The sequence below is a fragment of the Drosophila mauritiana genome, chromosome 3L (genome assembly GCF_004382145.1).
Source record: "Drosophila mauritiana strain mau12 chromosome 3L, ASM438214v1, whole genome shotgun sequence".
Lineage (NCBI taxonomy): Eukaryota > Metazoa > Arthropoda > Insecta > Diptera > Drosophilidae > Drosophila > Drosophila mauritiana.
In genome coordinates, this window is record NC_046669.1 from 10789481 (window position 1) to 10810042 (window position 20562).

A 20562-nucleotide genomic window follows, 5' to 3' on the forward strand; every position below is an offset into this window, starting at 1 on the left:
AAATAAATTACTTCGCTAACAAATTGAAACAAGAAAGCTTACATTTGATTTTTGTTTTTTTTTTAATACACAATTTGTCCAAACACTTAAATGGGATTTTCTTCATTAATAAGAAATAATGTGCTATCATTTCAATCTTTATATATTGTTATTGTATCCGTAAATTTGTAGATATTACTTATTTATTTTCATCATTTTTGTTTTTGTTTGTATTTTAATAATTTGTATATATATTTATATAGATATACATATATATATATATATATATACACATATATATATATTATATTTAAATCGATATAGGTAAAGGTATGTAGATAGGTAATATTATTCATTCGCCTGTTTGTTTGTTTGTTACTTGTGTGGTTTGCTTGCTTGTTACTTGATTTTACCCAATTTTTTCACGCTTCTCGCACAATTCGGTCACATAGCTATAACATCTTAAACATCATAATCATCAATCATTACAATAATCAATCGCATATATCTAGATAATTTTGCTTTGTTTGCTGCTTTACCTTGTTGTAAACTTAAAATTTATTATATTACTTAGAGAGTAGCGTCATCGAGCATATTGAATTCGTCAGATCTAGGGAATAAAGTCGTTACTTCGAATCGGGTTTCGAATTTTCAAAAAGTGTGCTTGTGCAGTCGCCGCCGTTGAACGGCTGGCATGGCCAACATTTCAAACACAATCATCTCACAAAAGTTGCTATTTGTAAAATGTTCCATATCAATTTACATATACATTGCTTCGCGTGCGTTCATGTTTCTTAAGTTCTCTGTGTGTTGTTGGGGGGTTCGCTATTTAATTTGATTTGTATTTCGGGGTATTGGTTGGTTTTTGATTGGCAAATTCAATATACAAGATGGAGATACTTTTTGTTTTGCTTTCTAATCGTTTACACCCATGGGCCTCACTATTTGCCCTTGTTCTGCCGGTGCTTCTGGATCCGCACGCATCAGAGCACTTCCGACACATACTTGGGTCGCTTGGCCACGGTGGCATCGGTGGCAGTGGTGACGCACTCCTCCTCGCTGGCCTCAATGTGTCCGCTGTAGTCCGTCGGCAACTCCTCGTATATAATCTCTGAATGCTGTTGCTGGGCCACGGCCTGCTGCTGATGCAGCGTATGCGATGCCCCGCCGCCCATCACATGGTTCCTCTTTAGCGCTAGCAGAGCTCCAACACCGCCGCCGCCGCCTCCACTCGCTGCGCTTCCCTCCACATGCGTCTGTGGTGTGGCCACTCCAGAGCTTTGATTGGTTACGTAGTACGGACTGCCACTACTGGAGAATATGAATAAATGGTTAAACATGCATCGAATTAACGTGTTCCATGTTGTGCTCACCTGTACTGATTGGAATTGTTTGACAGTGTCTGCTGCTGCTGTTGCTGCTGTTGGTGCTGCTGCTGCTGTTGCTGGTGTGCATTTTGAGAGTTGTAGATAATTTCTGCAAGATAAACACAAAGATTACAATCAGATTGAGTGCAGAAAACTTTCTCAAAGTTCTATTCCCAAGTCGAGTGAGTGAAGAACAATACATTAACAACTCGAGTTTGGAATTGAATGAAACGGATCTAAATTAAGCAAAACAAACCGGCATCAGCAGTGCGCTGTTCCAGCGAAATGCCCGGTGATCCAGGTGCTGATTGCAACACAATATCTTGGAGCGGTGAGCTCTCGCGCGAATTATCTGTGGAAAGAAGACAGAAAGAGAAGCTCATATATGATGCAATGGCTCTGACAAACGATTGTCACTTACCCATGTGACTGGGCGAGACTGGCGCCGAGCGGGGCATCCCGTATGGAGGGCGGAAGCCCTGGCTGCTTCGCTGGCGACGCTTTTTGTAGCTATGGTCGATCAGCTTGGCACCGCTGTCCGGATCAATACGCCAGAAGGAACCCTTTCCGGGCTCGTCCTGGGAGCGGGCCACCTTGATGAAATACCTGCAGGATTTCAATTGTGTAGTTAAAACTATTTCGGCTACCAATCCCATCGAGCATCATTACCTATTCAAACTGAGATTATGACGTATGGAATTCTGCCAGCCCTTGTTCGTCTCCTTGCGGTAGTACGGGTAATGCTTGACTATAAACGAATAAATGCCCGAGAGCGTTAGCTGCTTGTCCGGTGCGGCAGATATGGCCTGAACGATGAGCTGGGCATAGCTATACGGCGGCTTCTCGTTGTGATTGTAGCTGGCTGTGGAGGGAGTCTGGAACAGATCCTGCTGCAAATGTTCATTGATTAGTATGAATGCGCGCACATGGTCTAAAAAGGTTCACTTACTGTATTGTTGTTACCGTAGTTGTTGTAATTATTGGGCTGATTCTGAATGAAACCCTGACGTGGACTAGCCGGACAACTGTTGGCAGCGCTTATTGTACCTGCGATGACAATTAAACAATTCCATTAGAATTAGAATTAGAAAATTCGGTTTTATGACAGTTTTAGATTGTCTCCGTAATCAATTTAAAACGGCTGAATGTAGTCCACATTAAAAGATTCAAATGGTATATAGGATGAAATTCCACTTGCCAGTTGGTGATAGGTAGGGGCTCTTCTGCTCCTTCTTGGGTATGGATATCTTGAGCGGTGAATATATGCCGGGTCCATCGCCGGCGATTAGGTGGGCAGCTGCTCCAGCTGGAGGGGCCACAACGATGCTGCCACTACGCTGTTGCTGCTGGTGCAGGGCTGTGTGGTGGAGCGGGTGGTGTGGTGTGTGCGGGAGCGGGTGGTGCGCCGGTTGTTGCTGCTGCTGCTGCAACGGCAGGTGGTGCGCTGGCGGGTGGTGTGGATGCTGCTGTTGCTGCAGATGCTGCTGTTGCTGGTGATGATGCAATTGCTGCTGGTGAAGTTCGTCCCTCGGTGGCGGTGTAATAATAACGTGTGCTCCACCACCAGCTACTCCTCCACCACCACCACCACCAACGACCAACGATGGCGAATGACCGGCGATTGCATCCGATGAAGTGGCGGGCACATAGCTCTCGAACTCGATACGAATCTCCGTGCTCGGGAAGCGGAAGTAGCAGCTGCAAATGAATATGGTGAATTCGATTAGAGATAAGTGTGCATAAAACGATATATTGGAAAAAATGATTATAGAAATACGATTTTGAGTATTGGTTGATACTTTAGTCATAACAATAAGTTAATATTAATGTTCATATTGCTCCGCGATTCACGTGCTATACCTACCGCTGCGGCAGACGAAGCGGATCCACATTGCGGCGCTGCAGGAAATCATCCACAAAGATGCCATTCTTGCTTAGGCACTGGACAAAGAAGGCTCGCAGCTCCACATCGTAGAGCACCTGAAAGTGTTTGCGCGACACAAGGTTGTTCTCGGCGACGTTGAAGTGAACCAGCGACGTGGACGAGTTGCGTCCGATTACTGTCACGGCGTCCGTGATGGGCAGTACCTCCTGGTTGAAGCGTAGCTCTCCATATGGCGGGGAGGATGATGTTAATGTCGATGCCGCATTGGCAGAGGGGTTGCTGGTGTTGGCGGAGGTGGTGGAGGATGAGGAGGAGTTGGTGGTGCTACTGGTGGCAGGTGGGTGGTTTGCTGAATTGTTGCTGTTGCCGGTCAGCTGATCGGCGCTGTTGTTGTTATTGTTGCTGCTATTGTTGTTGTTATTCAGCGCCGCTGTTGCTGCTGCTGCTGCGCCATGATGCAGCTGCAACATGTCCTTGGCAATGGCAACGGTGGCGGCGTCGGCAACACCACCGCTTGCACTATTGGTGGGTGGGTTGTTCAGTACGGCGTGTACGGTAACAATGTTGTTGTTGTTGTTGTGGCTGCTGGCGATGCTGTTGTTGTTGTTGCTGCTGCTGTTGTTTGTGGAGCTGCTATTGCCGGTGGTTGTTGCTAGTGTTGTGGTTGTTGTTGTGGTAGTGGCGGCCATTGAAAGGTAAGTGCCTAACTTGTCCTATGCTCGCTTAGTGTTGTTGTTGGCCTGCAAAATGATCGAAATGAACGGTTGTTAATAAGTTTGTTTCAAAACTCTTCGATTAAACGATAAAATTGATACCACGTTTTTCACGCTTTTTCATGTTGATATCGGCATTACATAAATTACTTAAAAATGTTATTCAAATTCGGAGGCTTAGTTGGAAAGTAATTTTTGAAATTAAATGGATATGTAAATATTTATTACATTCCTATCTTTGTTTATTTTCTGTTCTTTATGGACACTCAAATTGCACAACCTGATATTTACATCATAATTGTTTGGGTATCTACATTTATTTGTTTTCTTTTAATGCCAGCCTTTGCATGGTTTGCAGTTAAAGTTTTTTACCCATTGACTTTGCACTTTGAGAACTATGTTGTTTTATTCCCGCACTGATTGTGCCTCAATTTTTTCCTGCTTTTTCGTAGCTTTTCACGCGCTTTTCGCTCTCTTTTCGCTTTGGCCCCAAGGTTTCTTCTTTTCGTCAGCCACAAATTATTTTCCAAATATACACACGCACATACACACACACACACAAAGTCACACCGTTGCTGTTTCGGTTTTTGCTTTACTCTGTTTTGCTACCGCAGCCGCACATACACAATCACACCTTCGCACCGCTGTATTTATGTATGTACATGTATATGTACATACCTCGGTCGGCAACAAAAACAAGCGCCGATTGAAGCAACAACAAAAATAATAATAATAATAACACAACTACTACTACTCGCCGCGGAAACTACGTGAGTAAACACACATACACACACTCTATTTACTGATAAATAGCGGGCTCGCGCTTGCGCTCTCTTTGCTTTCCCGGGAATGGAAAATCTCCGCTCTACAACTCCACACTTATATCGGTAACTCCTCTCTCCACAAAACCCAAACTGAGCTTGCGACCAGTGTTGCCAACAGGCGATTACATGCCACAAATAGCGAATAAATCATTCAAAGCTGAAAAGAGCTGCATTAAAAAGTTGTGTCCATGTGACACTCGAAGGAAAAGCGCCCAAAAATGAAACATTACATATGTACATACATGTAACATAAATGTTTCTATAATGGTATTCATTTGTATTGTTTTTTTTTGTTACGTTTATTTAATTCGTTTTACTTTTATTGAAATTTTCCGGCTAAACAACTAATTTAATTTAAAATTAGTTTTAAAATTTAAAATAAACAGATCTATTAAAGGGACACGTTTTTCTACTTATAAAGGAAATTATTTATTATTATTTTTTTTTAATTTGGACTAGTAGATTTTGAAGACGCTTCGATAAAATGTAAACAACAAACTGTTTGTCAGCCATCACTATTAAACTTCTAAAACCCTTTATTATGCACCTGTGCAACAAATGGTAAACTATGGAATTCGCCGCAAATGCATCATTGTTTGAGTGTTTTAGGAGAAAATAAGTGCACACAGAGGGACTTGAACTTCCATAGCAACCAAAACTTTTTGCAGAACGATCTGTATCTTGAGTTTTCACTGGCAAAGGGGCGGTGGGGGGTGGGGGCAAAAAAAGGCGACTTCTTTTTTAATGCGGTTATTAACGAACGTTGGCAACACTGTTCCACTCTCTGACTTGTTTGGCTCCACTTGGCACCAACACACATATACACTGGAACTCGCGCGACACACACATGAACGGATTGAGAACTCTCGCACTGGCAGGCCCCACATGGCTCCCCCATCAATCGAAATCGATCGAGCTTGCATGCATAAACATGCAAAACGAAACCAAAATAAAATTAACGAGAACAACAAAAGGCAAACAAACGCCCATACATACAGTCATATAAGTAAACACACGCACACACACAGCCACATATAGATTTGGCGAGTGCATACATACGTACATGCTCACTCGTAACGGCAAACGACGAAAGAGAAGCACAATAAATAAATAAAAACACCAAAATACACACAACCACACACACACGCGCAAACGACGCACGTATATATGTATGTGGCGTATTGGAAATGCGTAAAAAATGCCGCTCGTTGATTTTTCAGCTAGCAACCGACTCCACCTGCGCATACATACATAGGCACGCACATACAAACGACGGATGTCTTGTTTGTCTCTTTGTAAACACACAAAAAGCACACTTTTCACAACGTATAGCTGCTGCTCTTTGCTTTTCGCTCGGCGATTGCGTAAACTTGCCGCCCGCTTTTTTCCCACCTAACATCAAAATATGTACACACACTTGAGGCCACCCATACCTTTACTACTGTGTGTGTGCGTGCGTGTATGCGCGTGTGCATGTGTGTTGGATGAGCGTGTTCCAAAATAAAAACCTTATATTTATTTATATGCCATTTAGCTGGCTAAGCTGATTTTCCGCTCACTCTGCTATTGATTTTTATTACTACTAATTCTCGCTCTCTCCTTTGCTGTTTATATTTTCGCCGTTGGTTATCAAACTCGAACTGTTTTTGTTGTTCTTTTTTTTCAGTCTTTTTTTTGCACACAACACGTTTTTCGCTGCGTGTTTGTGTGTGTATATTATTTTTCTGTTCGTCTTGTTTATTTTTATTATTTTGCGTACCTTGTTGGAAAAAATCGTTGGCTGTTGCAATTTATGAAATCTCTCGATATGCACGTAACACTAGTAATTAGGCAATAATTTAAAGCCGATTTGTGCACTTTTTCAGCGATTTTAATGCGGTTTTCCCGATTCTTATTGCTTCAGCGCGGTGAAGGAGAAGAAGAAGAGATCAGTTCGAGCAAAACGCTGGCAACGCTGGCGCCCGAAATCAGGCATGGCCCGTTCGTGGTCTGGCAACGCCGCACAACAGCTGTTTTCAGCCGCATTTCGATTTTGTAACAGTTTGCATATATTTTCGTTCTATTTAATTTTTCAAATAAAACTATCGAAATGCAAAGTCTAATGCGTTTGCTGAGCACAACGCTGACCTTTCAAACGCCTGTTCGTGCGGCGCCGGCGGGCGTGGCTCTGCAGCAGTTACGCGGCAAAACCAAAGTGGTGGAGAAACCAAAACCTGGTGCCGGACAGCAATTCCGACGAACCGTGCACTTTCCGGAGGAGTACACCGTCGAGCCGCTGAAGATCACCCATTTGGCTGGCCGGGATCCCGTCTCCGGTCGCTTGGTAGCCAAGGGCATTGGCGGTGGCATTAAACAGCAGTATCGCTGGGTTAAATGGGTGCGGGATGGTCCCGCGGAGGGCGCCCAGGAGGAACTGGTGCTCGAGGTGCTACGCGATGGCTGTCGCACCGCCAAAGTGGCCCTGGTGGCCGTCGGCGATGAGCTGAAGTACATCCTGGCCACCGAGAACATGAAGGCTGGCGATATCCTTAAGACCTCGCGCTTTATTCCTAGGATTCCTGGTAAATTCACTTACTGAAACTCATCGGGAGTAGTAAACGTTTTCTAAGTAATCTTTTGAGTATAGTCTTACAGTCCTAAACTGATCACGGAATCTAGAAATTGTACCAATATATTAAAAATATAATTAATTTTTTTGTATAATCCCATAGTGCGTCCCAACGAAGGCGATGCCTATCCATTGGGCGCCTTGCCCGTGGGCACCCGCATTCACTGTCTGGAGAAGAACCCCGGCCAGATGTGCCATCTGATCCATGCCGCCGGCACCTTCGGCACCATTCTGCGCAAGTTCGACGAAAAGGTGGTGGTGCAGCTGCCCTCGAAGCGGGAGTTCGCCTTCCAGCGCACCTGCATGGCGACGGTTGGTCGCCTGTCCAACCCGGAGCACAACAAGGAGCACGTGGGCAGTGCCCAGCGGATGCGGGAGATGGGCAATCGACCACGTTCCGGTCTGTGGAAGCGCAAGGAAGGCAAACATGGACGCAAGATACGCCGACTGCCGCCCATGACCACCATATCGCCACCGGCTCCGCCCAAGGAGGAGGCCATCAAGTTGACGCTGCCCCTGTGAGGTTCTTCCTTTAATTTCTATGTGTCACACAATATACAACTAGAACTAGAGCTACAGAGCTATTTGCGCGATTTCTTCATGGAGAAACCAGTGCCGTGGAAGCTCTCCGCGTCGCAACCGTCCGCATTGCCAGCTACAGCATCATCTTCCTGGCCCCTGTCACTGATGGGTCGAATGTTGCGGTCGAAACGGATGAGTCCAAACTGGAAATCATAGTCCGGAACGCCGCGGGCTAGCACCTTCTTTACGACCGGCGTTTCCAACTGGCTTTCCTTCTTCTTCTTGCCATCCAGACGTACGCCGGAACCCTTGAAGGTCTCCACAACCTCTTCGAGTATGGCGTTGTTGGCTCCGGCAACTTCGCCGCCAACAGTTCCAGCAGCACCCTGCTGCCCGGAGCCCGAGGCCTGCGTTTCGGAGTGATCCTTGTAGCCGACTGGCGCCTCAAACTCCACATTCATGTCGCACTCAATGATGCTGACTGCATTGCCGGGCTTTGTCTCGAGGACGCACAGTTCGTAGACCTTCTTGTTGTACTTAATGGCTATGACATCGCCCTTCGTGAGGCAGGCAAAGTTGCGCAGAGCGTTCTCCAGCACCGCCTTGGGATTGGTGATGTCCAGGAAGTCGGTGCTGTGCGGCTGAAACTTTGAGAAGGTGGCCACCGGCAGCGAGACACTCTCGATGTTGAGTATATCGCCCTCCCCCAACAGCAGGTTTTCCATCATCCAGTGGGGTAGATAGCATTTGCCCTCGTCGGCCACAAACTCGAGTACGCCGGCGTGCGAGGATCGCGATTTCTTGCCGTTGGTGAGCTTGAACAGCATTGGATACTCCACATTCAGGCGGGTGAGCGTGTCCAGCGCCGAGGGAGGCATAATGACTGTGAATGGAAAGTGTTGTTCACATAACTTCTGGCCAGCCTGCACACTCGCAACTCACTCTTTCCGCCCTTTTCCACGTCGGTTCGCTCGTTTCCTGGCAACATGGATACGGAGAAGCACTTGTAGTTGGCATGAAAGTTGCGTCCCTCGGGGAACATCATGTTGAAGCCGCTGAAGTGGAACATTCTATGTGCGCTGGCTCTCTGTGCTTATGGATTCTTTTCGATTTTAACTACCTGAAATACCCCTTTATTTTTCAAGGGGGGCAGGCTAGAATTTTATCTTTTGTTTTTATTTTTTTTTTTTTCTATTTTGTTTGTCACGGCAAGGACAGTGTGACCAGAGCATCGCGTAGCCGTTACGTTTTCGCGCACATCTGGCAGCACGGTGTGGTTGCGGCACAAGCTAAGTTGTGGCATGCACACTCGCTAAAATCCCAAGCGCGTGGCGTACAACAAAAAGTAGCAATTCGGTGCTATCGCAGTGGCGAGTTATCGGCACATCTCTAACAAACCCAGCAAGCCGGTGGTTGCGCGCGACTTCGTCCCGCTTAAAAAAAAATTGAATAGACGGGGATATTGATTCGAAAAAGTGCTGCTGATCAAGTGAGTACCCAATTCGGGGCAGCAGCTCCAACTGTTACCGCTGCTCCAAATCGGCTGTCAGCAGCTGCGGGTCAACTGCAACACTCAATCCTGGCGAGCTTTTCTGTGCGCGCGTGTGTGTGCAGGATATGCTGCCTGTATCCTTGTGTATCCTTTTAGTCTGGCTGGCGCCGCGTGTTTTTCGCGTGGGTGTGCTCAAAAAGTGTGTATGTCAGGCCCAAAATTATTGCCAAATACTTTTTTCGAACCAAACACACTATGCATAAGACCGAAACAAAGCAACAAATGCAAAATGTTCGAGTAGAAAAATCAATAAGCTAGCCAATCGATTGGTTGGTGGGTCCAAAGGCGGGGAGGTGGCCAAGTGGCTGGAAAAAGTGTGCTCCAGCTTCCAGGTCGTAAGATCTTTTACGCCATACAGAAATACAGCAAAATGTATTGTTTTTGCCAAGTACAGTTACATTTTAAATTTTGCAAAACAGTTTGACAGTCACTGTTTTCGTGTGCAGCTGTTTTCGAGTCTCTGTTGTGCTTGTTATTGTTGCTTCGCAGCTGCAGCCACACCAAAAACAACAAGAACAACAGAAACATCGAACAGACGGTGAAAAGTGCGAGAGGATGCGCACTCTCCCACTCTCTTGTCTCTTCTGGCAGCTTCCAGACACTCCCCTCGCCATCATGCTGCCCACTTTCTTCGCCTCTCTTCGTCTCTCTCCTTAATTTCCCCACAACAAAATCCATCTTTTGTTTTCCTTGTCTTACCATGTAAAACGTATTAAAATGGAGAGAATATGAAATTCCAGTGACTCACAAGCTGGCTTCAAAAAATGAAGCCTAACTTAAGGCGTCAGTTGCATCCTTGAATTTTGTTGTATTTTTATTTAATAACCACCCAACATATTCCAGTTTCCAAAAGTTTTTACTTATAAGTTGACTCACGACGATTTCGGTTTATCATTTTAAAGATAACCTCTTTGCGAGAATAAAAATGTTGTTTATATTGTACTTCCGCTATAAACTTATCAAAATTATTTATAAATATTTTTGGGTAAATCCACTTTTTGTTATCATGATACGCTGCTTTGCAAAGCTAAGAAATCCTGAAGAATGAAATTACCTGCTCTTTAGAAAATGCAAATTAGAATACCTTCGTTTATAGCCAAGTCGCACTGTGATGAGCAAAGCACTGAGGGTAGGAGAAAAACTCCGGCATCTTGTTGTGTACAGTTTTAGCGTCTGGGAACTAAATTTAACAAGCGAAATAGAGCAGCTTTCCGATAAGCATTTAAACTTTAAAATAGCCCATCGCCAAAGCAGCAAAATTCCCAAAAATCTGTGTATACGCATGCTGCAGAATTTCGAAAAAAAAAAGAAAATTTCGTTTTTCGTAATTTTCGAATATCAGATCTTTGCGCTTACGTCAAGCAAAGAAATTATACATTTTTTCTCAGCACAACGTGATATCACGGCGTGTATTTCGTTTCGGATTGCTCTGGGTCATGAATGAGTTGGTTTTGGGTTCAAAGTGGGCGGTGGGTGGCAGCAACCCCGCAAGGTCATAGCGAGTACACACTCGCCGCCGCACGGAGTGATTCCGATTCAGTGCATCTTTCGGTCGGATGGCCATTGGTCGAGTGACTCTCAAACTGCAGTTCTGGATTTCAGTTTAGAAATTATATGAAATGACCCCTTTTCAACGAGATTCTATATCTAAATATATCTAAATATCTTCAGAATTATAAAGAAACTTAGATAAACCAAACTTATTCTAACTACTCTCTTTGATTTAATTATCATAAGGAAGTTATGCCCAATTAAACTACATACATATGTTTAAAATAACTGCTTAACTTTCAATATTATGTATTTTCGAGTGGCTTTCCCAGCTTATTAATACTAAAAAATAGTAATTCAATCGATTTCAGGCAGTTCCCAGAAATATTCAATAGCCATATTTGCCGGTTGCCAAGTGCCCAAAAAAAGAAATGTATTGAATGGGAGTGGAATTTCTATAGGCACACAGCACAAACATATGTATGCATATATGTACATATATGTTCATACATATGTGAAATTCGATGAAGCGTTTTTTTCATATTTTTTTGTGCACACGTTTTGAATATCAGCCGACAAACTCGTGATTCCATTTTCGGATCGCGTGCGACGGAAAAAACCCAATAAAAACAACACAGCTTCACAGTTTGAACTCTTTTATGAATGCCAAGAAGGTCGAGTGGAGAGAATGAAAGAAGGAGAGCAATAGGTAAAAATTTGCCAAACGAGCTTCGCACTCACATTTGTTTACTTCCAGAACTTGTACAGTCACACGTGCCAGAAACGTTGGCACAAGTACAGTGGTCGCTCTATAATAACGACAGCTGAAAACTTAAAATAAATGAAGAAAGTGCGAAGTTTGTAATAGAAGTCTGCTTAAAGTACATTTAGAAAATTAAATATTTTTAATTAAAAAATCGACAAGAAAAAGACGGAAATTCTTCAGCCCATATATTGATAAAATATCATGTTTATCATGGCAATAGCTTATTATACTTTTAAGTTATTGATTGCTCTTGTACTTCCTGGAGCTCTAATTTCTCACACATGCACAAGCCATCGTCGTGGGTTTTTGGGTTATTGCAGGTATTCGTTAATTACTAGAGTGCATCCCCTTTCACACCTGAGCGCATTTCCAATTGGATTGGGCTGCGTCCATTGAATGGAAAACGAGCTGATCCATGGGCACAGTTTGACACTCACTGAACTGGAGTGGGCGGCGTTAATTTGAAACGAGTTAGCCCGGATTTTTGTAATGGTGGTGCGACCTTGAACTTGCGGCAGCAACCACCCCAAAACTGAAAACGGGGCCCATCGACTGGCGGCTTCGGGAAAACAACAAGTGGAACTCACTGAGCGTGCAGAAAATGTCCGCTTTGAGCCGCGATAATTCGCCCTGTCCGTCGGTTATTTCAACTCATCCGTCCTTGGAACAGTGCGGCAAATTAAATCAATATTAAAGGCAGTTTACTGCTTGCAGAGCCAGTTGCAATTGCAGTTGGTAGGCGGCAATGTCAAGGTCGCCAGTGACGCGACCGGTGCATTCGTGCAACCAAAAGAAGTGCACATAATCGGTATAAATTGATAAACTGGCACAAGTTTCTATTGGAAAATAGTGGAAGAAGTAAAATATTGGAAATATTGGAATATAAATATTCCATAGTTAAGAAACCAAGCGATTTGAACGTTCAAATCTGAACGTACCATCTGAATGTAAAGCTAAAAATCTATGCTTTATAGTTTATACCTTTATAGTTGCTTTAAGTCAAGAGGTTTAGAAGTAGCTTCTATATAATAAGAAATCTACCATTTCATCAGGCTTACTATTTGTTTTAAGTGTACTTCAGACCTGTGCCAGCTGTTGTTGTTTTGCAATTGGCATTCAATCCATTTTAATTCCATTTCCATGTCATGCAATGGCAGTAGAATCCAACCGCCTTCCAGCCACCCACTGCCCCCTGATCCCTTCGATCTGTTCGGCCTTAACGGTTCATTCCAATTACTGAACTGCCCACCTGTCAGGCAATAACCGTAATTATCCAATGGGCTAAAATTGATTTACTGCCATTGGATGGAAAATTGAAAAGGCGCGTGTTCAAATGATTTAAATGTATCAAATTTAAGAACTAATTCCATTGGTTTTGTTAGTCTTGTGCAAAAGTAATCGTACAAATTTTTATTAACCAATAAAATCACTATAAATTTCCATCTGCGCCTCTGTTCAATCGATTCCACTTATTTCACAATCAACAAACATTTATTTGCATTTGCAGTGGCTGGCAAACTATGCACAATTGCGTGTTTGCGTATTTATAGCTCAAAAGTTCAAAATACGCCGCTAAATTGGAGTGGTGATTACCACAAACCCATGATTGTTTCCTAACCATTTCCATTGTGGGAATGGAAATGTGCACCCGGTGGGTGGTGCTGGGTGGTGGGTGTTTGGGGCTAAAGCGATGACAAAGCACGCAAATATGGAAATTTCGCAACGAAGCGTCGGCATTAAGCGCTGCGACCTTGCCAAGACGCGGTGTCAGCCTTTGTCCTGGTTACTAAACTCAACCCGCTGACCTCTAGCCCCAAAACCACCCACCACCCACCGCCTTCTTGCTCTTGTGGGTGGATTTTCTTGAGGTTTTCTTTGTTTATTTGCCCTGGTCAAACGTGGGTCTTGGTGTTGCTGGCAAGTGGGAAAGGAATATGCTATTTTCTTGTGTTTAGTCCACAGTTTCTTAAGGACACCATAGGTCATAGTTAAAAAGTTTACGATGTGTTTGCTACATGTGTAAATTCACATGGTTAATAAAAAGCACATATAGTTACTTTCCCACCGAAAACAAAGTTTCCTATATTCCTATGCTTGCTAATAAGAAAATATATATATTAAAATCATATTCAATATTAAAATCCTTTAGGATTTTATACACTGTAGTGTATTTAAAACAGAAAGTTACATCAGCAAATTACGCAGTCATCTTTATTGCAAACAATGAAAGCGAATTGTTTGCTGCATTTGCATTTGATGACAACAATCTGGACAATAATAACAATAACAACAGCCAGCGGCAATTACAATTTCAATTGCGAATTTTCATTTGAAAAAGATCGAACCACGCGGTTCTAGTTGGATCTGAAAAAAACCAAATGAATAAAAACTAGAAACACACAAAACAATTGAATTTCAATTGAAAAACTCAACGAATGGCTGTGTGCTGGATTTTACTGGTTTAAAAGTATCTAAAAGTCAAACATATCGAAAGGTATTGAAAATGTTTGGAAATGTGATTGATTTTAGGTACCAAATTTAAGCAGATGAAACTGGATTTCGTTTTGAATTTTTGGGATTGAATCAGTTAAATTACTCAAAGCGTTATGTGTGCTTAGTCGAGTAGGTTTATTTTTTTGCTAGCGGGTTGCTATAGTTAAAAAACAAGTGATACTGAATTCTCCTCTAAATATTTTTCGCCTACTTTCAGACATGGTGAATAATTCTCTATGGTTGAAACAACTGTGCTACCCCAAACGTCAGGTAAGAATAACTCTATCTAATTTGTTTGGAATATTAATTTAGAAATATATTTGTTTTACAGTTTACCAACTCGACACCTCTTAACTCCTACTCAACATAACAAGAAACTTATTATAATTAATTATTAACAAACCAACACACAACAACACTATCCACTTACTCCACGACATCAACAGCATTTTCGTTTAATCTCTGAACGAAAACACAACAATTGCTAGAGGAGATATCCCGAAAGTTAAACTGGACTACAAGTGGGGTTAGTGTGGAGTGTGGAATACCTGTGAATACTTCCCGACATTGAGCATCGAATTCCAGCGGCAGCAGGAATTTGTCAGGAGAAGGATTTTAATTTGGATTATTGTTCGTTTCGTTTCGTTTCGGTGTTTTGTCCAGAATTTGTAGGATTTTATTTATTTATTGCCTAATTTATGCTAGAGCTGATCATCACATCAGCTTAAAAGATAGAGGCTCCAAACCGAAGGGTTTAGTCAGAGAGAGGAGTGTTTATAGTGCAGGGTAATTAGTCACCTAAGTATCGCATCTTCGCAGTTCCAAGCGGCGAGTTGTTGCCCCATTTTCATTATGAAAATAACGACAATGAAGTTTAAGCGCAAATATGGCTGTTTAGAGAATATTTGAAAAGAATTTCTCACTTATTAATCAATTTGGATTTTTGTTTCGACCCTCATTTGTTACGTAGTCTTGTATTTTATAAGTTCCAAACGATTGTTTTGCACAACTCAAGTCATCCACACCCAGTTAAATCCGCACCACCCAGTAAAATACAGTTTGAGTTCAGTTTTTCGAGGAGCAAGAGGCGTAATCAGTATTTAGTTAGAGTTGAGAGAGTTTAGTGGCTTGAGCCGAAGAGTTTTGAATAACATTGAACACCGAACCACATTGTCGGCATCATGGAGAGCTTTGCGCCGGAATTACTATGGATGGTAGTCATCGGCTTCCTAATCGCCTTTGTCCTCGCCTTTGGCATCGGTGCCAACGACGTGGCCAACTCATTTGGCACCAGTGTCGGCTCTGGAGTTCTGACCATCCGGCAGGCATGCGTGCTGGCCACCATTTGCGAAATTTCAGGCGCCGTTTTGATTGGTAAGAAAATAAATGCAAAATATTATAATTAAATATAGATATTATATTCTTATTCGTGCAGGCTACAAGGTATCGGACACCATGCGCAAGGGAATCCTGGAAGTTGGCCTATACGAGGGCGCCGAGGAGGTACTGATGCTGGGCTGCGTGGCCGCTTTGGCCAGTAGCGCTGTTTGGCTGCTGGTGGCCACCTTTTTGAAGCTGCCCATTTCGGGAACGCACAGTATCGTTGGCTCCACCATTGGATTTTCGCTAGTGGCGCGCGGCGTTCAGGGCTTGAAGTGGTCTACTTTGGGCACAATCGTCGGATCGTGGTTCATCTCACCGGTGCTGAGTGGAGTTGTGAGCATCCTGCTCTTCCTGGCCATTCGTCGCTTCATCCTACGTGCCCAGGAGCCGCTCAAGGCCGGATTCCGATCGCTGCCCATCTTCTATGGTGTGACGTTCTTCATCAACGTTATCAGCGTAGTGTTGGACGGGCCCAAGCTGCTCTACATGGACAACATACCCACTTGGATAGCACTGACCGCCAGTTTTGGTCTCTCTTTGCTGGTGGCATTGCTTACGCAGTTGGTAGTGGTGCCTCTGCAGCGGCGCAAGATTGCCAAGCGACTGCGGGCCGAGAATCCTGTCAAGTTTAATTTCGAGGACTCCGTGGGTGAGTTATTTAGTGATAAGTGTGCCCTACGTAAAGCGAATGTCAATTCTTATGTAGAAAATCCCGTAAAAATAACACAATATCCACAAACACAAACATCTATTTCAGTCTATTCAGTTTATAATTTTGTATATATAGTGCTCATCAAAAATATGCTTCATTTGTTGTTTAAACAACTTCGAATTAACAATCGCAAGTAATCAAACAATAATGTAGAAGTATGTTTGCTTAAGCAAAACGCGTCTGAAACATCTTTCAACGATTTTGCTATAAATACTCTGGTTTCATCCAGACTACGTACAATAGTCACACCAAGCACAGCTACATATAATCCAAGATGCGATCGCAGATAGCTATCTTCCTCGCCATCGCGGCTTTCGTTTCGACTGCCTGGGCAGCGTCTGGTCCTGCCGCAACTCCGCCCGCTGATCCTGCTACTCCACCGGCCACTGATCCTGCCACTCCTCCGGCTACTGATCCTGCCACTCCTCCGGCCACTGATCCTGCCACGCCCACTACTCCAACTACTCCCGCTACTCCCTCGGCATCCGATAGCAGCACCACCGCACCCACCACCGTGGCTCCCCCCACCAAGAAACGAAGTGGAAAGAAGAAGACCATTGTCCACCACAAAAGTAAGGTCCGCAAGTCGGGCAGACGCCGCACGATCCGCCACTCACGTCGAGGCAAGAACAGCGACCGCAAGAAGAGATCCCGACGAAACTAAAGTAGAAACCCAATCGCGAATCCCCCAGGCATAACAGATTTGGCCAGACATGTCTTGACTTTTGCTCCCGTGCTCTTCATTTCCTATTATTCTTATTTTTATATTACCCCCAAGATTAAATGACACTTTGATATTCTCAAAAGAATACCTTTTTTTTATGCCTAAATTATCGCATAGTGAAAGGAAATTTATGCATACTAGATAGTTTTCGAACATATATAGTATATTCTCGATCTGAATCACTAGTCGAAGCTATACGGACATGTCCGTCTGTCCGTCCGTCCGACTGTCCGTATAAACGTCGAGTTATTGTGAACTTCAACTAATTTTGATTGATGGATGAAGTTTCTAGTCATTCCAAAGCTTGAAATGCCCACCGCGACAAAGTGTCGCTTTTAACGGGTATCTGATAGTCGAGGCACTTGGCTTAATGGTTATTGCCTTGCCTTTTTGCTACAAACTTTAGTGTCTGTGATGAACTTAATTTTTTGACTTATTCTGGACTAAAATAGTCAAGCATCAAGAAATATTTGATTTGTTAGTTGATATAAATCAGATGAAAAGATCAAATTATATTATAAACGGGTATACGGGTACAGATATTTAAAAAAATTCATGAATGGACTTGCATTTAAGTAATTCTACTTTTCAATAACAAAATCTTGAAACTCCTTTAATAAAATAAGCATTTAATTTCTTAAAAATATGATAACAACACAATAATAGTAAAGTAGCAGTTGGTTTAAAACTGTTCTTGTGGGTCGTTCTAGTAGATTTTCAGGGTCTGCGGTGTTCAAAATGAGGTGTCCTTCTTAATCCCGGCGGGATCGGTTCTTCCTCTTGCCTTCATGTGAGCGGCGGATCGTGCGGCGTCTGATCGGCTTGTGGGTCTTCTTCTTGTAGTGGACAACGGTCTTCTTCTTCTCACTTGGTTTCTTGGTGGAAGGAGCCACGGTGGTGGGTGCGGTGGTGCTGCTATCGGGTGCCGAGGGAGTAGTGGGAGTAGTTGGAGTAGTGGGCGTGGCAGGATCAGTGGCCGGAGGAGTGGCAGGATCAGTAGCCGGAGGAGTGGCAGGATCAGTGGCCGGTGGAGTAGCAGGATCAGCGGGCGGAGTTGCGGCAGGACCAGACACTGCCCAGGCAGTCGAAACGAAAACCGCAATGGCTAGGAAGATAGTTATCTGCGAACGCATCTCTAATGGATTCTTTAGGTGTTGGGCCTAATGTGCTCTTGTTTAGCTGAAGCCTAAGGCATTTATAGGCAAATTAGTGGAAGATGTTTTTTCTTGTTTGCGCAAGCTAACAGTTTATTTGTGCGTGCTAAGTCGCAATTCGCCATGTCATTTGGAAGTATTTTGAATCTAGGTTATTTATACAAAGGTTGTAGCTAATTTCTGTAGGCTTTTCATAAAATATTATAAACCTTATTTCAAATGCGACTTAAAATTGAACCAAATAATGAGGCCTTTGTTCTTCCAACAAATGTTTGGCTAATAATAGTATACATTTTGAATTCTTCTTCCAGAATCTTCCCCGTCGGGAAGTCCCAAGAAGCAGCGTCGTCCCCTGTCGCTTGTCAGCGAAGGAAAGCCACTGCCTGCCATCGCAGAAATAACCGAGCTGGTCTCGTTGAGCGACAACTCGCCGAGGACCTTTAAGTTGGCTCCATTCGGACTGGCGGCCAAGAACAACAACGCGCTTGGGGAGGAGTACAAGATCGATCCGCAGCTGATCAAAAAGGCGGAGGACCTGCTGGGCAAGGCTAGCCTGGACAACACGGATCTAACGATCACCAGTCTGAATTTTATCGACGAGCAGCAGCAACAACAGCAGCAGCAGCAAAATGGACGCAAGTTGCAGGAGTGCTTCAAGCGGATGCAGTCGCCCAAGGAGGAGCAGAAGGTACTATCTGTGCTAGCTAGCTAATTTGATTGCTTTGCCTAATCTCCATTCCTTTTCATTTACAGAGCAAGACGAACCCCATAGGCACGGACTTGGAAACCGGGTCTACCAAAGCCACCAATAACAACCTTCAAGTGGTGGAGAGCGGCGGCAGCCTTGATCTTATGATCAGTTCCACTTTATCGCCCAATTCCAGCAAGGTTCCTCTGATCGAGAGCAAGGAGGCGTTGAATGAGCAGGAGGAGGAGCTGAAACGAACGACGCCCGGTGGACGAAGAACCAGTGGCGCGGAGGAGACTCCGGAGATTTCCATGCTCTTCTCGTTTCTGCAGATCCTGACAGCCACATTCGGCAGTTTCGCGCACGGCGGCAATGATGTGAGCAACGCCATCGGCCCACTGATTGCCCTCTATATGATCTATCGCGAGGGATCGGTTATGCAGCAGGCCGAGAGTCCCATCTACATTCTAATCTACGGCGGCATCGGCATCTCTGTGGGTCTCTGGCTGTGGGGACGACGAGTCATCGAGACCATTGGCAATGACCTTACGAAAATTACCTCATCGACGTGAGTATTCATTTCCCAATTTCCTGTATCTTTTCACAAATAAAACTTACTTCAACTCTTTTTCAGTGGCTTTACTATTGAAGTCGGAGCTGCCATCACCGTACTGCTGGCCAGCAAAATTGGCCTGCCCATTTCGACTACTCACTGCAAGGTCGGTTCGGTGGTTTTCGTGGGTCATGTGAGTGCATCGGGTCGCAAGAAGAGTCAGCCGAAGGATCAGAGCGATAAGGAGGCCCATAACGAAGTTGCGCCCACGGATGATGGCAGTGTCGATTGGCATCTTTTCCGGAATATTGCCTATGCCTGGATCGTAACGGTGCCGGTTACGGCGCTCCTCAGCGCCGGAATGATGTACGTGCTGTGTGCCATCGCCGTGGACGACATGGGTGGGGCCTAAAGATGGAACAGAGATTGCCATTCAATTATTAATTGTAATTGCAAAACCAAAATAATGTTTCGTAATTGTACAAGTTGGAAAACACAAAACTTAATATTAAACACGCAAATGGAAACTCAAGAAAAAGTGGTAAAATCTTAACTAAATTACTCGCCTAACTAAAGCATTGTATTTAGCTCATAGAACGTCTCTGAGTCTAACTGATATTAATATTATTTAATATGTGTGTACGCCAAGCAAGTCGTGATTTGATTTTATATCTAAACACCTCGATTAGTTTATACCCGAACTTCACATTACTTAAAATGCATTTGAGACTAATTTGTAAAGTTGATCCCAACCACTCAAGTTATTTTACACCAATTAATAGATCAGAGCAAAACACTTGAATAAAATACAAACTATGTACAACAGAAAATGTTTATACGTTGTGGTAAGACCAAATTTTATTTTATATTCTCTTATTTTCGTGTCAATTCAAATTGCTGTCTTTATTTACAATTGGTACACTTGGTTCCCAGTTCGGTTCGTAACTATTCAAAACCTTATGTATAAGGCTCTCCAGTCCGATTAAAATTAACATTCCATTGAGAGCCAGTTCGTAAAGTATTTCACTATGTAGTTATACGGAAAATAAATACGAAGTTATGACACAGAAAAATCTTTTATTTCAATACTCTGGATACCCACCAACTTATATCCTTTTCCTTAAAAAATTAGTACTTTAAAAATATAG

General features: G+C 43.5%; 6 protein-coding genes across 9 annotated transcripts; 3 read left to right on the forward strand and 3 right to left on the reverse strand.

Annotated features, from left to right (window-relative positions):
- Positions 1-587: 587 nt before the first annotated feature.
- Positions 588-6698, reverse strand: LOC117141945 (probable serine/threonine-protein kinase tsuA). Of its 4 annotated transcripts, none has more exons than XM_033305701.1 (9): positions 6528-6698; positions 3211-3971; positions 2545-3044; positions 2296-2393; positions 2016-2233; positions 1768-1952; positions 1603-1698; positions 1353-1458; positions 588-1290 (listed from the first exon to the last, which is right to left on the reverse strand). In XM_033305701.1, the coding sequence occupies exons 2-9, from the start codon at positions 3918-3920 to the stop codon at positions 963-965; spliced, it is 2241 nt and encodes a 746-aa protein (XP_033161592.1). In that variant the 5' UTR covers positions 3921-3971; positions 6528-6698; the 3' UTR covers positions 588-962. The 4 variants fall into 4 exon arrangements, with proteins under 4 accessions (XP_033161592.1, XP_033161593.1, XP_033161591.1 ...); XM_033305702.1 differs by having other exon boundaries at positions 1353-1455; positions 6528-6697; XM_033305700.1 differs by having other exon boundaries at positions 1353-1455; positions 2016-2236; positions 6528-6696.
- Positions 6699-6765: 67 nt separating this feature from the next.
- LOC117141948 (39S ribosomal protein L2, mitochondrial) lies at positions 6766-7956 on the forward strand. The gene is made up of 2 exons (XM_033305705.1): positions 6766-7329; positions 7480-7956. Exons 1-2 carry the CDS (start codon positions 6858-6860, stop codon positions 7896-7898), a joined length of 891 nt encoding a protein of 296 aa, XP_033161596.1. The 5' UTR covers positions 6766-6857; the 3' UTR covers positions 7899-7956.
- Positions 7881-9121, reverse strand: LOC117141947 (ubiquitin fusion degradation protein 1 homolog). Its single transcript, XM_033305704.1, has 2 exons — positions 8841-9121; positions 7881-8781 (listed from the first exon to the last, which is right to left on the reverse strand). Exons 1-2 carry the CDS (start codon positions 8965-8967, stop codon positions 7958-7960), a joined length of 951 nt encoding a protein of 316 aa, XP_033161595.1. The 5' UTR covers positions 8968-9121; the 3' UTR covers positions 7881-7957.
- Positions 9122-9278: 157 nt separating this feature from the next.
- LOC117141946 (sodium-dependent phosphate transporter 2) lies at positions 9279-20440 on the forward strand. Its single transcript, XM_033305703.1, has 7 exons — positions 9279-9387; positions 14418-14470; positions 14532-15574; positions 15636-16232; positions 18485-18861; positions 18927-19429; positions 19496-20440. Exons 3-7 carry the CDS (start codon positions 15382-15384, stop codon positions 19824-19826), a joined length of 2001 nt encoding a protein of 666 aa, XP_033161594.1. The 5' UTR covers positions 9279-9387; positions 14418-14470; positions 14532-15381; the 3' UTR covers positions 19827-20440.
- Positions 16263-17460, forward strand: LOC117141949 (classical arabinogalactan protein 4-like). The gene has a single exon (XM_033305706.1). It carries the CDS (start codon positions 16570-16572, stop codon positions 16957-16959), a length of 390 nt encoding a protein of 129 aa, XP_033161597.1. The 5' UTR covers positions 16263-16569; the 3' UTR covers positions 16960-17460.
- LOC117141950 (lysine-rich arabinogalactan protein 19-like) lies at positions 17702-18478 on the reverse strand. The gene has a single exon (XM_033305707.1). It carries the CDS (start codon positions 18150-18152, stop codon positions 17772-17774), a length of 381 nt encoding a protein of 126 aa, XP_033161598.1. The 5' UTR covers positions 18153-18478; the 3' UTR covers positions 17702-17771.
- Positions 20441-20562: the final 122 nt, after the last annotated feature.

What these genes read in the sequence shown, in the direction of transcription:
- LOC117141945 (XM_033305698.1), bottom strand. Translation starts at nt 3,920, where the DNA reads ATGGCCGCCACTACCACAACAACAACCACAACACTAGCAACAACCACC. An exon ending in ACTACGGTAACAACAATACA is followed by an intron (nt 2,237 to 2,295) that starts GTAAGTGAACCT and finishes GAACATTTGCAG; the next exon opens with CAGGATCTGTTCCAGACTCC. An exon ending in AGTCTCGCCCAGTCACATGG is followed by an intron (nt 1,699 to 1,767) that starts GTAAGTGACAAT and finishes TTCTTTCCACAG; the next exon opens with ATAATTCGCGCGAGAGCTCA.
- LOC117141946 (XM_033305703.1), top strand. Translation starts at nt 15,382, where the DNA reads ATGGAGAGCTTTGCGCCGGAATTACTATGGATGGTAGTCATCGGCTTC. An exon ending in TAATTTCGAGGACTCCGTGG is followed by an intron (nt 16,233 to 18,484) that starts GTGAGTTATTTA and finishes TTCTTCTTCCAG; the next exon opens with AATCTTCCCCGTCGGGAAGT. An exon ending in CGCCCAAGGAGGAGCAGAAG is followed by an intron (nt 18,862 to 18,926) that starts GTACTATCTGTG and finishes TTTCATTTACAG; the next exon opens with AGCAAGACGAACCCCATAGG.
- LOC117141948 (XM_033305705.1), top strand. Translation starts at nt 6,858, where the DNA reads ATGCAAAGTCTAATGCGTTTGCTGAGCACAACGCTGACCTTTCAAACG. An exon ending in CTTTATTCCTAGGATTCCTG is followed by an intron (nt 7,330 to 7,479) that starts GTAAATTCACTT and finishes ATAATCCCATAG; the next exon opens with TGCGTCCCAACGAAGGCGAT.
- LOC117141950 (XM_033305707.1), bottom strand. Translation starts at nt 18,152, where the DNA reads ATGCGTTCGCAGATAACTATCTTCCTAGCCATTGCGGTTTTCGTTTCG.
- LOC117141949 (XM_033305706.1), top strand. Translation starts at nt 16,570, where the DNA reads ATGCGATCGCAGATAGCTATCTTCCTCGCCATCGCGGCTTTCGTTTCG.
- LOC117141947 (XM_033305704.1), bottom strand. Translation starts at nt 8,967, where the DNA reads ATGTTCCACTTCAGCGGCTTCAACATGATGTTCCCCGAGGGACGCAAC. An exon ending in CGTGGAAAAGGGCGGAAAGA is followed by an intron (nt 8,782 to 8,840) that starts GTGAGTTGCGAG and finishes TTCCATTCACAG; the next exon opens with TCATTATGCCTCCCTCGGCG.